Genomic DNA, 18,710 nt, shown 5'->3' with positions numbered 1-18,710 from the left:
AAAATTTTAAATTCAAAATTCCTACATTATTTCGTGAATAGAGAACCGATTTTTAAAATTTCAACTGGATTGTGCACAGAACATAAATTACTTTCAAACTAACCAATAATAGACATCTCATCTATTCAAAAACTATTGGAGTTGATGAAACCTTCATGGGGGTAGTTTTTTCGAAACAAACTCATGATGGAAATTCGTCCCTCTCAAAACAGAAATGAACCGTTTTTTGTATAAAATCTTCGAGAATTCATCGTTTCTGAGTTCTGCAGGGGGGGTTGGTCGAATTTTCGTTGGGACACCCTATATAATCGCAATAAATTGAAGGAAAGGATATTCTTCAGCTATAGAAATAACCATGTACCTCAATACAACCCCACCACATCGAATTTCGCGACTTTCAACCCCCTCGCCAAACCGAACTAATTAATTCCACTATTCCAAGCCCTGGTAGTCCATTTCACGATCAGATAGCGCGCCAGACGACATTTCGGATCGGCGGGCTAATTCCAATCGGTGACCCATGCTACCCCCGGCCGCGCCGCCCCATACCCCCGCCCGGAGTAACGCTAGCATTTCGCTAGCGATCCAATAATCAAATATCAAGTTGGGCCGTTAATCATGTCCGACCCGTCCTAACCCATTTCAATGTCGTATCGGGGCGATTCCGGCGTAAGTAACGTCTTCGGGGGGTTCGAACCCGTTCATCATCTTCTGACGGCCGGGTATAGGGCACAGATTAGAAAATTTCAATCTTCGGAAATTGCGCGCATATCGTATTATGTACGTTCCGAGATGGTCAGGTGGCGTAATTTACAATTCTGTCGAAAAATAACGGAATCACTGTCGTTTTTCGAAAAATAGCATTTCGTGGAATCGCTGTTATTTATCGAAAAATAACTGTTCGACAGAAAATCTGTTTTTCGTATCAAGTTGAACTACAGAATTGTTTTTTTTCGTCGTTCCTAAAAAAATACTAACTTTTCTGAAATGAATACAGTTTAATAGCTTTTTTGGAATTATAATGAAATTTTGGTAATTCTTTGCCGTATAATTCAAACGTTCAAATAAACATGGATATATGACGAATAGCTATAGCAGATCATAAAGAATGAAAATAATTTTCTCTAATTATGTGGCTAATCCATTCATTCTGACACATCTTGTAGAACAAAATCATGCGAGAGTATCGCAGATTCGCACAGATTTTATAGTTACATTTTATTATTATATGTTGGTACCCGGCACTCTCCTGCCTCGGATTTATATATCATCTTTCAAATTTGTGATAAAGAGAACCCACATTTTTCAATGCAAAAATCACTTAACAATATTTATAAAAAAATATTTCGTTCATTTCAATAAAAATTCAACAAATTAGAGAACATAATGTATGATACTCTTACAGAAGGCTCATTCTACTACTCGTTCATTCATAAACTCACCACTTTTTGAATTTTGGACTCGAGGAAGAATATCAATACCTTCTGCACTTATATTTCAGCTATTACTATATTGAATTCGATAGCAATATTGATTATAAGAAATATAATTGAGAAAAACAATTGAAACATTGAAAACAAAAAAAAAAAATTATTATTTACGATTAATTTATGAAGTAAAGTATTCCAAGACTCATAGAGAAGAAGGAATCTTAATAATTATCGAAAAAATAAATCATAAATCGTTGAAATTAAGTTAAACCATAATAATGAAACTAAATATTATTAAGAAAAACAATACAAAAAATTATGGAGATGAAAAATATCAATTTCAAATTGAAAGAGGTAGCAACATTTTGAGACTTCACTCTCCTTTTTTTCGGTGTCAAAGATACCCAAAACGTTGACGAAGATATACAAAACAAGAACAAAAGACAAAAGCCATTTGATCAATTCAAATTCCTACTCGTCGTAGTCCATTTGAGCAAATATTTCAGCACACCTAACCTTCTTAATACTTGTCATAAATGTCAGTTTGGTCTAAACTAAGCCTTGACTAGAAGGCTCTAGGTACCTAAGCCGATTAGACGGTTAGAAGAGAAACTTCAAAACTTTCAGTTTGGCAACGAAATGGACCAAAATTCCCAGAAATTACAAAATAAATTATTTAGGTAGGAATTTACTAGTTTTGTGCAGGTAAAGATGAGTATGCTGTGATAGACTGAATAAGTCATTAAGTTAATGCCCGAAGTAAGCATTTGGAGAACCTATACATTTTCTAATAAGCACGTATGTATTCATATTGTTAGTTAGGTTTTTAGATCTTTTTCTTGTTGAAAACTTTTCAATTCTTATTTTAGTAAATGTTCACATAATTTTTGAAGGAGAAAAAATTCCCCAGACGTACTAATTTTTGACTGTATTATACGAATCCAAAATGTCACTGTCGATTTTGGTTTACATGAAACCTATAGAATTAATTGTTTATTTCGAAGTGTTGATTCTCTGATAAATTCCTGTAATTATGCGAATTTTTTTCAGATTTATTAATGTTGAAAAATGTGTGAGATATCAATGATATTAAATATTGGACGAATATTTTTCAAATGAACAACAATGCTAACAAAAAAAAGGAATTTTCCTTCTTATCAAATTGGAAACATCTGAAATGAATATCGTTTCACTACTGTTCAGAGATTAAAGATAATTTTTTTGTTTTTTGATGATAAATCAATCGTTATACACAATAACATAATATAGCGAGCAGAGCAGAAAAAGTGAAAATAATTTCTCTTCAGAATAATAATGAAACAAAATTTGTAGAAATTATGTCCAGTGTGGATTTCATGACATGATTCATGAATAGAAAGAAGAACATTTGAAAGAATAAAGAAAACTTCATTACACACAGATCAATAAAGTGAAATAGATAGATACAGAGACAATGATTATATATCTACAAGTTCATTATTAAAATTTACAAATAAAACACTAAAAAGAGCCGAGCAGAAAAAGTGAAAATAATTTCTCTTGAGAAAAATAATGAAACAAAATTTGTAGAAATTATGTCCAGTGTGGATTTCATGGTATGATTCATGAATAGAAAGAACATTTGAAAGAATAAAGAAAACTTTATTACACACAGATCAATAAAGTGAAATAGATAGATACAGAGACAATAATTATATATCTACAAGTTCATTATTAAAATTTACAAATAAAACACTAAAAACATTGAAAACGATAACAAAATAGAACAGTATTCATCACTTACTATTCATTTATGAAATGAATTGTTTAGACACAACTGACAAGACTAAATTTCTTCTACGCCATAAATTCCTTCCATGTTGTCCAATAATAATCTAGATTCCTCATCGCCCCATCCGGATGCTCGTAGTTGGTTAATTATTTGATCTTCATCAATCCATACCGTTAAAATCGGTATTTGCAAAGATTGATTCCTCCTGCGTTCAAACCAGACTACGAGGTACATCAATAAAATGACACTAAAGCACATCAACATAAAATCGCCAATACTATGGCAGCGTAGGGCCATATTGATAGAGCCAACCGACTCCATTCTTGTCAGAGTTTGAAACTGTACTAAAAGGCTGTTGTTACCTAAACCTCAAAAGTGCACTCAGGAGAGAAACTTCGAAACTTGCAGTTTTGTAACGAAATGTCATAGAATTCCCAGAAATTACAATACAAACTGTTTAGGTGGGGATTTACTTTATTTGTGGGGGTAAGGATGAATCAGGTAGCTCAGGTACACTGAAGTCATGAAGTCCCTACAATTATCGAAGTAAGGAGTTTTTTCACCTAAAAGTTTTGCGATAAGCACGTGAGTATTTAGATATTGTAAATTTTGTTTTTCTAATTTTAAGAAACTTCAATTTTCATTTTCTTCGATTTTTTTGGTATTTGTTATTAGCTTTCAACGTTTTCAATCCAATTTTATTTTCTCTCTGAATGTCGATGATAGTATGTATATTCAATTTTCTTATTAGATACTATATTTAGTTTTCTTCATCAAACATTTTAGTTTTTATATATCCATTTTCAATTCTTATTTCCACATGCCGGTGAATGGTTTTGTTTACTCACTGTCGTATTAACAACACATTGTACATTTCAAAACATCGAGACGAAATAGAATCATTATGACATTAACATGACAAACACTCTTGAAAAGATTTTTTTTAAATTGACGAAATTTAATCCGATGAAAATACGAGGTCAGTGACGAATCAAGTCTGCGGCTGTTTTATTTATATTAAAATTAGTATTTGACATTTCAGCTTTATTCTATTTACACTTTTTTATTATTTAATAACAATAGTTTCTCTACACATTACCTTCTTCAGATTTTGTATTTTGAATCATCTGAAGAAGTTACTCTTTATCGAAATAATTGTTATTTAAATAATAAAAAAGTGGAAAAAGAGAAACGTCTTTCGATTGAAATGAATTTCCATCAAGTCAATCCAATATTTCACTTTTTTAATTGCTATGTTTTTGCGAATTGAAAATATTTACTTTTACGCACCTAACTAATGAACATTCAAAGAGAGATTTACAAAATCTGTCAATTAGCTAATTTAGATTAGATACCGGAAAGGTTTCTATTCACGTCACTAACGTAATTTTGATTTTCGATTGCTATTTCACTGAAAAATATTCATGCGAATTGAAATCAGCTTTCTACTTGCTCAATCGCGTAATAATTAAGGTTATGTTAGGTTGAGTTGGAGTATTTCATAAACAGTTGATAGAAACACTGTTATTTTTCGGGAGAATAGCAGTTTATAGAATCACTGTTATTTTTTGAAAATAGCAGTTCGATAGAATCACTGTTATTCGATTCAAAATTAATGAACTAAATGTTCAAATCGGGACATCGAATGTTATTCAACTAAAACGCAATATCAAAACGAAAGTAGGTATATTTTGCAACTTCTTTGGGGGAAGCCGACCTTTCAAACAACCGATTAATGTTTACGGCAAAGAAACTTGCGGGAGAGGTATAGGAACGCAATCAGAAAGGGCCGGGTTCGAACCCGCGGGATTTACAATTATAATCCCGTCCGTATTAAGAGAATTCGTGGACGGTCGAACTTCTACAAGGAAAGGGCGTAACTCGTTGGAAAGTAACACGAAGTCGATTTTGGCCCCCTAATTTTCCAAATAACAGAAACGAGATTGAGTTTTCATGGGAAACTTATACGGGGATAGATAATTTCGTTCGCCGAAGGATCGATACGGATCGACTCGGAAGCAAGACAGCGCCCCCTCGAGTTGAATAAGTGAAGCATTTCTCGGTATAAGCTGCTATCATTACCTACTAATCAGTGCCTCATATATCAATGCTAAATATTTACTAAAGTAATTCATACGTTTCTCGAAGAACGAATCTTTTTCAATATCATTAATTTGGTAATTTATATACAGGGTGATTCACCGGGATGGCCTATTAGACGTTCATGGAAAACTAATCATAATTTTGAGCTGAAAATTTGCATTTTGGGATTTGAGACGATGATCTTTCTTCCTAAAATATTTTTAGATCTCTACAACTTCCGGTTTTACAGGGTACAGACTACTACTTCCTTATTGCAGATGGAACACCCAGTATAATATTGTATCATTAGATAGCTTTTTTGACAAAAATTTCGGAAATACGCCATACCTTGGGTAAAAACTCAACGGTTCATGAGTTAATTGGGATTCTCATAAAAAAAAATGGTGGCGATGAGGACATTTTTTTGAATTTTTCGGCAGAAAAAGCTTTATTCGAAAACTTTTTTTCTTTTTCGATTCTCAAATACGTAGTATTATTGGACTGTTTGCGTTTTGGACCAACAATGTACAGGATGTTCATAAGAAGATCATGAACTTGGACAACTCAAATTCATAAAAACTCAAGATTTTCAACTTCGAACCTATATTTTTTATTATTTCAGTCGATTCTACGTATAAAAATGGTTGGGGTTAAATAAATCCTATACCTAAAATGAATGAATTTGAGTTATTTAAGTTCATGATCTTCCTGAAACATCCTGTACATTTTTGGTCCAAACCGGGGGCAGTTTCTAAGGAAAGTACTGATTTTTTGGTCATCATTTCACTGGCCATAGATAGTGAGCAGTTTTCTTCTTTGAGAAACTCGCACGACAACTGAAGAACAACTTTGTGAAAGAGGATTTTTAGCAGGTTATGTATTGATAGATTGCCTATTGAGTTATGTATATGGTCTGGCTTGTTATGTTGAAAAGTCATTTTTTAGTGGTGTTGAATTGGTTCGGAAAGGTAAAGCTGACGGAGTTTTTTCATTACTTTGAATTACTTGTAATATTTTCGTCATTAATATGTACAAACCCCCTGATACTCTTTGGCCTAGAAATTTCGATATGATTCTTTCTTATCCCTCAATTTATTGCGGTGATTTCAATTGTCATCATTTCATGTGGTCTATAATGGAAACTATAACATTTAATACTCCTTTCTGGTTCTTTTCTTTTTTGTTTTCAGATTTAAATATAATATATGCGTCGCCAACTTCCGGCGTTTTACTATTAAGTCCTGGATCGATATTTCTACCCTCATACTCTCTCCAAAACGAATAAACAAAAATTGATAAAATGCCTGCCAAATTTCGTAATTCACACAAGAAAACTCCAACGTATCAAGCTTTTCTGCTCTGACCCATCAGGCCAGTTTCACTCAGGCCCAACTTCCTAATTGCCAAAAGCTTTCGAGTTTTCACCTCCCTCTCTTAGGACCCTTTAATTACCCCCCGATCGCAACCCTTAGAAAGCTCTGCCAAAGTGCTAAATGCATATCACATGTGGCTTGATACGGTCCCATATGGGCAGACCGTCGTAGTCAGGCTAAGTCCAGGGATCTATATCTCATGTGAAAATTGACCTTAGCACTCACCGGTTTGGTTCAGGGTTCCCTTGGTCGTTAACCATAGAAAGATGGATTATTTCACCTACCTGGAACAAAGAAGCTCATTAATTTGATTCGATATGATATGGGGGATGGATTTTTGCGTGGGATTAGAGCCATATTTTCGATTTTATTCTCGTTAATAACTTGGATAGGTATATCGCATTTGTTATTTCTGTTGAAATAAAGGCGAAAAATAAAGAAAATTATCTTTTTTCTTTGACGTGCTTTTTCCGGATAGTTTGTTTTTTGTTAGGTGTAGATCATAAATTAATTGTATTTTATTCAATCTTCAGCTACTGGAAAGACATATAAATAATAGTTATTTACTAAAGAAGTGAGATAAAGGAATTATTACCATATGCGTGTGAAAGTTGCAAACGAGTTATGTAAGCAAACGAATATATTAATGATGCATTATCACAAATGTTTAGTACAACGTTTTATCTACGACTGCCTATAATGAACAAAAAATTAAGACAAAGTTGTGATTGAATTTAGTGAGACTAAACTGAAAATATCCTAGTTGATATTGGGATCATCGAAATATGTTTATTTCATTGACAACCACTTGACATCTATCAAGTTGATTTGTAAACAATGCAATAAAAATACTTCCATCTTATATAGAAGAAACAGTGTCGGTTTTGGTTAAATATCTTTTTTTTACTGTCTCAATTGTTCTCCGAAACAATGAGTTACGTAATGAAATTTATATTCTGTAATGAGTTTAAGTACGTATCGCAAATGGACCAAATTCAGTGGTCAAATAGCTTCTAAATGAAGGAGTCGTAGATTATAATATCTACAACTTTCACGTAATTTTCATAAATGTGCACTCATTCGAATGTCATAATTATATTCATTACAACACTAGTGTGATAATGATTTCCGATAAAATCAAACTCATAGTAGATAATTTCAAATTGAAAATATTCGGAATACAGAAACAACAAAATCTTTAGAGTTGAATGATTTCCAGATCATTTTCTCCCAAGTTTTTTTCTGGATAGTTTATTGATGAATGTATTAGCGTCCGGGAATCCCTACAATCAATAATTTTTTTAGAAGCCCAAATTTTAACGGAGTTACTATTGAGAAAATAGTCTATAAGTATATTTTCGCAATGAATAAGTGCCAGCAAATTTAGATTTTTTATTGTTTAGTCTCAGATACATTCATTTCTATTTCATTTAATGGATCACAATGAAATTATCTGAAAGTTATATGTGTTATCAGATGCCGATAAAGTTCAATATCTTTTTGAAAACGTCATAGAAGTTCGAGAAGTTTTCAATTCCAAATCATAGTGTCAAATAATCGGAATGTGGTACAAAAACTTCATAAATATATATAGAAAGTGCCACAGATGAAGAAAAATATTTATTTGTTATGAAATATCAACCCACCGTGAGTCGTTAATAACTTGAATATAATAGCAATTCTTATTCCACTTCAAATAACAAAAATTTATCTTTCCTGAAGAGATGACATGACACAATCTGTATACTTTAATCTGATTCGAAAAAAATTGCATACATTTCATCGGATCTTTAGTTTATTTTAATTTGATGCATTATTCTTTTCGAAATTGGATAATGAATCCTCATCTACAAACATTGAATTAGATAACTTCTTGAATATAAAGAAAGATATCAGTGACTATTCGTAAATGATATCAAGAATTGAATTTATAAAACAATAATCAAAAATCGCCTCCTAAGCGATAAAAATAAATCATCATCTTTCGTTCAATCCAACAAGTTGCAGTTCTGTTCCATGTCAAACCCTTGATTTTACGGCATATTCAACTCCTGGAGTAACAAGTACCGTCATAAAAATTCAATTGCCATTTGTCAAGATTTCTCAGCGCTAAGTCCATAATAAAGTGATAAAACTTCACTTTATTGCCATTTACTACCCTGCAACCCCTAACGTTCGATTTAATGTCGACCTCGAGGCGGAGAAAGCAGATTGTTATCAACCCTTCGAGTGTCGCTCTCTAGCGGCGATCCGTCGAAGCAGGGATGTTGGGTTGGTTCGGGGGTGTCGCCGCCAGGGGCGCTGCGGACAGAGCGGGAATCAATAAGCGGTACAGGGATCTGTACTTGATAGAAACTAGTAAATGAGTAGTTTTTGTGACGAAATTACACGGAAAATTCTATATTTCCTTGGACTCACGAGATAATTTCGATTTAAATTAATTGGATTAGAATTTATTTCTGATAACATGTTATTCATATTTTTAAAAAATTCAGCCACGGAAACGAAGGTTTGTTTTTCGCTAGTCCACTAGTTCTGATTGAAGAAAATTATTTTTATTTCATGGATCAATTTTCGTTAATTTTCTAACTTGGATATATTAAATTGATATTAGACACTGAATTTTCTGGTGGTTCTATGATGAAATACCGAGGAAGTGTGAATTGGAATAATTTCTTTTCATGAGACGATCTAACTGAAATTTTTAACTATAAGGAGATGATGAAAAAGTTTAAGAAAAGGTAGACCAAACAAAAATCAAAGCAGTTCGGCTTATAATCTAAATTTAAATTGAATATTGAAGGAATTATGTTGAATACAAAAAAAAACAGAAAATATTAAAATGAGATGAGTTTCGAATAAATCAAAAAAAAACAAAATTGTAAAAAAAAATTCTTCGAAATGGCGTATTCAGCGGAATTTCCCCTAAAAAAATCCCATCCATCAACCTTTCACACATGGCGTCCTCACGTGACGAAATACCAGATTTTATCGACCGCACGTCGCATTTGGAATTACCAAAAAAAATAAAATAAAATTATCGCCACCATTCGACTCTCAAGGCCCGACTCGTCAGTCGCGTGTTTGGGGGCACACACGCGGCGCCCGGCGTCGCCGTCGCCGCATGGCGGTCCGAACGGAGGACCACCTACGGGTGCGCCGGGACGCCCGATTCTTTCTTGCGTTTGAATTATGACGTCATAACTCATTAGACCGCCGAGGCCTAGGAGGAAATACATTTTTTTTGGGCCGCGGTTCCACCGGAAGAGGACGGAACCCCGGATCTTATTAATTGGCCGGCGCACGTCGAGATGCCGGTGACGGGAGTGAATTATTGAAAAATTGTGAAAGATGGGTTTTTTAGCAGTGAAATTGGGTTTGTTTTTAGGGTTTTTCATATGAGGGGATTGATGCGGTGTTCATATGGTCGCGAGATGTATCGAATAATTGTGGTGTATATGATGTATATAATGTATATATCTAATTATTGTTTTCTGTATTCTCTATTTATGCATTTGCATCCCAAAATTTCGAGAAAAATGACTAGCAACACGATATATTATGTCTTATCTTCAGATGTCATGAAGTATCCGAATTAGATAATTATTTTGTCCAGAAACTCTTTCATTTTATACTTTTTCATATATTCCTTTGTTTAATTATAATTTTTGTATTTTTAACAGATTGTTTCAGTTGAAATTTAACATTTTGTTTCAGTTGAAATTTTATAATTTTGACGCATGATACTTTTGAATTTCGAAATCCATATAATTTCATATCAGAAAGTCTCTTAACATTTGGTGAATTACCACCCCTGAAGTTGGAGATAAATTCTCTTGTTTCTAGATTTGTCAGAATACTAGAAAAACACCGCAGCTCCTCTACATTTTATCTATTTCAAATTTTGAATTTTAATTCATTGCTTTTTCTGATGTTCGTTATTCGCGATGCAGTGAAATCTGACAAATAAAAGATCAAAAATCTTTCATAGTTTTAATCAGGTGTAGAAGTCAATTTCGCCAATCAATTTTTTTCGAGTGCTTTTTCCGTATTCATAGTTTTTTCTCGTTTTTTTTTTCTTTGGTTACAGAACATTTAGTAATGCGTATATATAGATCATACATTATCTCTCTTCAATTCAATTGGTTATAGTTGGCAAACATTGATAATAATATTTTATTTACGATTTGGTACTCAATAAAATGGCATAATAACTTTTGTAACAGCCCTAGTGCTTTTGTCGTTTCTCTACTAAAATGATAAGTATACAATAAAATAAAACAATTGAATAAAAAGACACGATAATCTATAACAACAAAATCCTTACATTGAAATGAATTAATTCTCCACAATTTTCTTTGTGATGCTTTTTCCGTATAGTTTGTTGAAGAATGTATTACCTTTGTTGTGTAGATCGATTTTTTTTTAATAGCCAAAATTGTTTAACGGGTTTGTTATTGAGAAAATAGTCTAGAAGTAAATTTCCTCACTAAATCATCACCAGCAAATTTTCATTGAAAATTTGTTCAATTTCATATGTATTCATTTTTATTTTATTTCATGCATTACAATGAAATTATCTGAAAATTATGTGGTATCAGATACTGCTGAAGCTCAATATCTTATTGAAGATGTCCTGGAAGTCCAACAAGTTTTTGAATCCAAATTATAAAGTCATATGAAAGGAATATGATACAAAAATCTCTCAAATCTCTAGCAAGTGCAACAAAAAAAAAATTATTCGCTAAGAGATATCAATCCGCCATTATCTAGTCGTCAGCCGCCATTTTGACAGCGATCGATGCTAATTAACATCTCGAAAACAATGTCCTTGAGGATCATTTGGTAGCCATGTGAAAGAATACCAGAATCGGTTCAGTTTTCACATTTTAATAATTAATAGACCTTCGTTAGTTAACAGCCGAATTAAATTAATGAGATTCATATCGCGACTCCAATTATGATGATTTATTGCTCGTTTTTTTGATTTACGTATTGTGTGTTTTTCGAAACGAATAGAACGCCCCGAAAATTCGTTAATATAATTGAATCAGATCCTGACGTTAAAAAATTCTTCGAGGAAAACGGAAATAATTTATTACTTATCGGAGATATAAAGAGTAGGTTCAAACTGAGTGAAAATAACGTATACAAAAAAAAACTCTTAGGTTAAACCGCGTTTGAATGTGCCGAAATGAAGGACAAAATGGCATAATTATGTAGTTGAGATGCTTCATTTCCTGTCGAGAATGGAACAAAAATGTGGGTATAAATCATAACTCGACCTATAATTAACCTTCAAAAAGCATTGGTTTCGACAGAAATAGTTCGGTATTTTTTTGGAGCAGCCCCGAAATTCCATAAGCTATCAATAGAAGAGTAGGTACTTTTTTGAGAGGACAATCAGGCAGCTGTGATGTATATGCTTTTTGAACGATAGACTGAAGAATGGCGAAAAAGGTGCCACAAATTTATGACGAATGGGTATTTCTGACCTTGGGTATAGAGTCAAAAGCCGAAAGAAAATTCTTTTTTGAATTATTAATTTGAAGCAGCGTTCTGTGAGGTCAACACCTGGATGGGCGACCGACAAAAAATGACGAATTAACATAGAGACGAAACAGAATATTTTCTGTATGCTCAGTTGCATCTGATTATCATCCTGACATTTTAAAAGCACGCTATTTTCTGCGATGTGAGTGAGGTCACGGAAATAATTAATAATTACGCAATTACCTCACTGCGATTCTGCCTTATAAATACGAGATGATTGCGGGACACTCTGGTGGCGGAACAAGGTAATAAATTTACTAAAAAATTATACAAATTAACTGGAATGTTTATTGAAGGTAAAGTTCTTCATGAGCTAATTGCTGATTCTCTGCGATAAGTGATATTTTTGCACGAGGATGTACAACAGCTGTTTTTGTCCATAAAAGAAGAAGATACTCGGAGTAACAATAATATTTTCATTACCTTACTTGAGATTTTATCAGCATTTTCTCGAGTGGTTAATGAATAAATATGATCGGGAAATTGCATAAAATATACCAGCACTTCTTCATAAAAACACATTATCCAGAACAATAGAAATAATTTACAAGATGTTGATTTCAAACTTTTTCTACTCCTTAATATGATTATCCAAAAAAAAAATTATGAAATTGTCGAAAATAAAATAAACTATACCTCACACACATTTTGAGCTCCACACCTTGCAATACTTCATTTCAATTTGTTTCATACAATTATTATGGATTATAAATATCTATTTTTTCTAAGTTAAGCTTGTATTTGCACCTATATCTTGATCGATTTAATGGTGGTACAATTAAGTTTTAATGATCTATAATTGGATCTCAAACCGCATATAATTATTTAAAACCACCTCAAGTTTAAAATATTACATCTGTAAATTATAATTCTTAAGTTATCGAATGAAATGCGGGCTTCGAACAGAAAATTTAAACAAAGATGCGATACTATTATGAAATCAATTTTCCGTTGATATCAAAAAATCCAAACAAACCATGATTTTGATAATTTAATACATCAGGGTGTCCAGAATTAGTGGTCAATAATTCATCGTTTTTTACGCAGTTAGAGCTTCTAAGAAATATATGAATATGAAGTCATAACAAACTTCACGTTTTTAGTACTTGACAAAAAAAAAATCATATTCATCTCATTCACATAAACGAGTCCTTGAAGTGATCAAGCTGCAATGAAACTCAGTCAGTTCTTCTTGCAGCTAAGATATTCTTCGTCTTATTGACCTTGGAGGGCACTCAAAGCACATACCGACGTATCATTTTGGTGCTGTCAACTCGACCAAAGACATTTTGGACAACTTACGACAGCTTATGCAAAAGACACGTATCCTCCTTTATTTTCAACCTCAGAACAGGGACATACTAGGGTTGCTACGATTCAATAATGAAAATAAATAATCTTACGTTTTCTGATTCATTTTACTTTGAAATAATTTCAAGGCTAACATTCTTCTTTTAATTTTATAGATTTCATTATGGACCAGAATAAGAGAAAACCATTCTGGTTCGCTCTTGCAGCCAGTGTGTTCAACAGGAAGATGTACAAAGGACCTTTCCCTATTTACTGCGAACCTGTCCGCATGTTTCTTTTTTACAATCTTTTCAAAGGGGTGAGTTTTATTTGTACATTTTGATCAAGCTCGTTCAAATTTGACCAAGATTCAAGTAACAGTACTCTGCATATTAATTTATTTTTATTTCCAATATAGGCAAGTGACTTCAAAGTAGATAATACCCCATCTGAGGAAACCGTAAAACCAGCACCTACAAAAACAGTACCAATGAGTCAAAGTGAAATAAAAAAAACGTCGCCTTTCGTAAAAATAAATCTTTGGGACCCTAGACAGGCTGGAATTCTGGAGACTGTTCTCTACCTAAGATACCTATTGAGGGTGAGTCACAATTTGTAGTTAGTTTGAACTAGCTTTAATTTCTTATTATTGCAGGATGTTAACGAGGAAAAAAAGAAGCATGTAGAAAATACTGAAAAAAGGACGCCTGAAGAAATTGATGTAGACAACCAAATGATTCTTATGTGTATGATGCCATATTGTTAATGTGGAAGATGGCTTTTACTTGTTATCGATGATATCTGATATTCAAATAAAGTCGACATTTTAGGATTTGGGCTCTTTTTTACTTCTGTTCAGAGTGCAATGAATGCCGAATGGAAAATCCAACATTCATTCAGATATTACTGACATCATAAACTCCTGTTAATACCTATAACTGATGTTTTGATTTGCCTAAATATGATTTTGTTTCTATCAATTCATATTGTTTATTCAGCTCAATTTTACTGAAAATTCTGCAGATTGGAAAATAGCTACTCACATAGCGGCATTATTTACATCTCTTTGTATTTATTTTCTGTATTCTGTTTATTGACATTTTTAGAATTGTATACCTATCTACTTGATGATTGGAAGATCTGACCAACGATGGCTGTCAGATTTAAAGTCTTCAGGTTCAGTTGTACCCTTTTCTCTTGTTTTTTGTCAACTAAAATAGGTAAATACAATTTAGCAATATTTTTCTAAAAATGGATTATTTGTAACCTATTTTATCAATAATACGGTCCTGTCCCAATGCCAAGCAAGCTCCTTCGGAGTTTTTGCAGTCGGACAGTCCCGGTCGTCTGCAGAATTTTCTTGCACTTCTTCGATAAAGCGAAAGACAGCACAATGGACAGCACTGTGTCCAGACGACACCCTGTAAACGCCGCCGCGGTTATCTGATCGAGGAGGCTGTGCTTATATCTCGGATGATCTCGAGAAAAATTTCGCGTTATGTTTTTGGAGCGTCCTTATGGAAAATCGAAAACAAAACGAGTTTGCCATTGTGCAGGTTGGTGGTGCTTTTTTATGAAGAGTTGTTATACTGAAGGGCGATTCAAAAGATGTATTTGTCTATATATATTTATAATTGTTTTTTTATTTGTATCTATTTGAAAAAAATAATTTGGCTGACTCAGATTTTAGTTCATTTCTCGTTCTTTTCTTAATATTTTGCAACATCGAAGTTGTAATTTTTAAGACATTAATTTTTTATTTAATTTGTGCTTTTATTTATAGTGAAAGTATATCTATGTTCCGATCCTTTGGTTGTGAAAACAACGTATGACAATTTACTATACTGCAACAAAAATTGTATTTCCACTGGAATTGAATAAATAAAAACTCTTTTAGTCATGTGATTTCTAAATGAATTTGGTCACGGAAACAAAACTGCACTAGCTTAAATGAAGATATTGCATTCGAAAAAATCATTTAAGTTCGAATTCGAATATTAGATGTAAAACTCAAAGCAAGTGAGTTTGAAATAGCTTTTAGCTGTAATAACCTAAATTAAGGACAATGTTCCAATTGTCTTCACTGTGTTCACAAGGTAATAAAAGATGATAGTTGCCAATTTTAGTAATATAAAATATCAACACATGTTTAATTTCGATTGAACATCGATTGAATTTGCCTTCTCACATCATAAAATATATTCTACAAATAAAAAAAAGTACAACAGAAAAAAATATTAATCATATATGAATCTAATTTCTTGATTTCTCAACGAATTGGAACATATACTAGGTGGTCCAACGAAAACTTAAAACCTCGATTTCCCGGCTTTAAAATGAAAAATTTCCATCGATAACGAAATAATAAATGAAAATTCGAGGGGAACAAAAAAAAATTGCTCAGTATTTCAGTAACAACAGGTAGATTGTATCATAAGAACTGGCGCATGAATGAACGAGCGATCAAAAGCTCCTGAAACCACAAGAGTTTCTTAATTTTCTGAATGAATTGTAAAACTATGAATTGGTAAAATTGATACCTATCAAAGCAAAATGCATTTACAAACTCATTGATGTTTCAAAATTATCTGAGACGCATATCATTAATACCTATATCAAAATGCGTATTAATAAACATGTAATAGGATTTTTTGCGCACAAGATAAGATCAGTACTGCCATATTAAGGGGAGTGTCTTCTTCATCACCGGTGAGTTACCTGCATTGGTCCGAAAGAAAAATACATATCCTCGAAAATAGAGCTGCCATCAACTGCCACTATTTATCAACGTCTTGACCAGCTGCTTTAGGAAGCCATGAGACTTCCTGTACAATTGGAATGATGAGGCCACCGTAATCGATTGATATTTTGAACATCCGAAAACGGATTGTTAACATATTTGTGGATTTTAGATATCAGATCTATATTCACAAGACGAAGACGAAGTTGTTAATCTATTCAAGACACCTGGACCAATTTTTATGATTAGATAAATTCATTTCTATCCTGCATGGAATTAGATTAACTAACAAAATATCGGAAAAATTCAAGAATAAAAAAAATGAAAATTGAAAAATAAAGTAACTACAGTACAGAGGGGGTACCACGTCTTTTGACAATTTCAAGAATCAGAGAATGTTACTTATATGGCTAATCGCGATCTCGTAGAGGTAGATCTCAGGATAGTTGAATTTTCGATGGTTATGCTACTTTGTCAATGTTTTTCAAATGTCATAATACATATAGAGATTGACGACAGTAAAGATGTTTGTGCGCTGGCAATCATATAGGATTTTAATATGAAAGGAAGTCAAATCAATATAGTTATAATAGAATAAGAAATGGTTATAATGGCAACAATGTATTATTATTTGACATTTATTATGTCATTTGCATTCAGTAGGTTAGGGTATGAGTCGATTTATTAAATATTGCAGTCCATGAATAATTTCTCAATTTCTGTCAGTATTCACAAATCAGTACTGTTTTTGATGAAAAAATTATTTTTCCACGATCAAATGGCATGAACTACTGACAAATGACAAAAGAAAAAATTAATACACAGTGTTGCCATTAGGTAAAACCATTTTTAATTGGAAAACCTTTCATAATTAATTTATATTTTTGGCATCAAAAACTTATGGAAAACATCGATGGTTCTTGAAGGAATCTGGCCGAATTTTTTTCCTCCGTCCATTCCAAGGATTATTATTGAAAATAACAGACCGAACGTTCCCAGATTTCAATTTTAATCAACCCGATCCCCTTCTTAGAACTCCTAGTCGAAATTAAAACGCCAATTCCTGTGTGTTCAGGTAGATGTCCAGCCGGGCAAAAAACATGACCTTATACGGGTAATTTTCGTTTTCTCTTTGCGGAGGGCATCGGAAAGGAATAGATAGGCCGCCTGTTTCAGCCGATAAATCAGTCAATTTCTACGTCCAATCGGGCAGGCGGACATATTTTTGATTTACGACCAGGCCTGCCACTCTTGCGCATGTTATTATTATAATAACAAGCTTTTTGATACTTGGCCGCGGGCTTTTTCGGCAAAGTCTACCTGAAGCCGCGTTCACGTTGCGTTCTCTGTCTCTTTCTACCGCCGTTAGATTTGTACGGGTGAAAAAGAGACGAAGAATCTGGTGTGAATGAAACTATATCGATAGTCGCTAAAACCGGGGTGGATATATACAAGGAATTCCAATTCTTTTGTTATAGTTATCTTGATTGATGAATATTTATTATACCAGCAACCAACTTGCCCCTTATTAATATGGTTCTGAGGTTATAAAAATCTTTTTGTTATTTTCCTTTTTGTACGGGGTAATTCACGTCAATTTTCACCTTTAAAACGTTCGAAAATTGTTTGAGGGTTGTTTGATTGCTTTCTTAGATCTACCTCACTTTAGAGCGATTTTCTTCCTTCGATTCAACAAAGAAGCCGATCTTGTCCTGGGTGATTTGATTTTTTCGATGAATTTGACCAATTTTACTTATTATTTCATTACTGTGTTTCTTTTTTTTTGAGAGGAAAAATGCATTCTACAGTGAAGTTTCACAAACAGGTTTTTCACTTATTTCTATCCATTGTTAAATCATTGAGTATATCATAGAATTATGATTATTTGAATGGAAATTGAAGAGGAATAGATGGTGAAATTGTTCATTTTGATTTAGTTTTTAAGTGAATTTAATTTTGATTTTAAATATCTGTACACAGTTGTCATTGAATAACTATACAGAATTTTTTAAGTTTATTTGTAGTTTTCGAACGAATAAACTTATTATTTATTCATTATTTAAAATGAAAATAGCTAACAGGAATTTGCACCATTACTGTTTAAAATTCGAAAAATACAACAATCTAATTCCCAGACATTGTGAAGAAATCTTCTTGCGTAAAATATGGTGCAAGATTCGATTCAAAAAATCAATTAAAAAGACAACCCGTTTAAAAATAAAATAAAGTTATAACTCAAGAACATTTGAACCTATTGTAATGTTCTGTGATTTATTGGCTTTGCCTCCATCAAAATTTAATCCTCTTGGTTCAAAATTATTTTATGGTCTTGTTCAAAGAGTCAAACGAAGAAATCCTCAGAATTTGTATATTGAACGAACCGCAATATGCAACCATTGAACTCTACTCAGCATTTCCAAAAGTGATAAAACCTCTTTTCTAAGCAGCCCTAAGCTGATCTTCAACCGACA

At 32.8% G+C, this 18,710-nt stretch overlaps 2 protein-coding genes across 7 annotated transcripts in view; one reads left to right on the top strand and one right to left on the bottom strand.

Annotated features, from left to right (window-relative positions):
* Nucleotides 1-18,710, bottom strand: part of LOC123674946 (homeotic protein antennapedia) — a 315,971-nt gene that overhangs the window by 132,112 nt on the left and 165,149 nt on the right. The gene's annotated exons all lie outside the window — the stretch shown is intronic.
* On the top strand, nt 1,969-14,643 carry LOC123674986. Of its 2 annotated transcripts, none has more exons than XM_045610201.1 (5): nt 1,969-2,189; nt 2,481-3,786; nt 13,676-13,818; nt 13,918-14,100; nt 14,155-14,643. In XM_045610201.1, exons 3-5 carry the CDS (start codon nt 13,684-13,686, stop codon nt 14,263-14,265), a joined length of 429 nt encoding a protein of 142 aa, XP_045466157.1. In that variant the 5' UTR covers nt 1,969-2,189; nt 2,481-3,786; nt 13,676-13,683; the 3' UTR covers nt 14,266-14,643. The 2 variants fall into 2 exon arrangements, with proteins under 2 accessions (XP_045466157.1, XP_045466148.1); XM_045610192.1 differs by having other exon boundaries at nt 1,969-2,228.

Source organism: Harmonia axyridis, chromosome 1 (genome assembly GCF_914767665.1).
Source record: "Harmonia axyridis chromosome 1, icHarAxyr1.1, whole genome shotgun sequence".
In the NCBI taxonomy this organism is placed as follows: Eukaryota; Metazoa; Arthropoda; class Insecta; order Coleoptera; family Coccinellidae; genus Harmonia; species Harmonia axyridis.
Note: the sequence above shows the minus strand (reverse complement) of the source record. Positions and strands in the feature narration are given on the sequence as shown.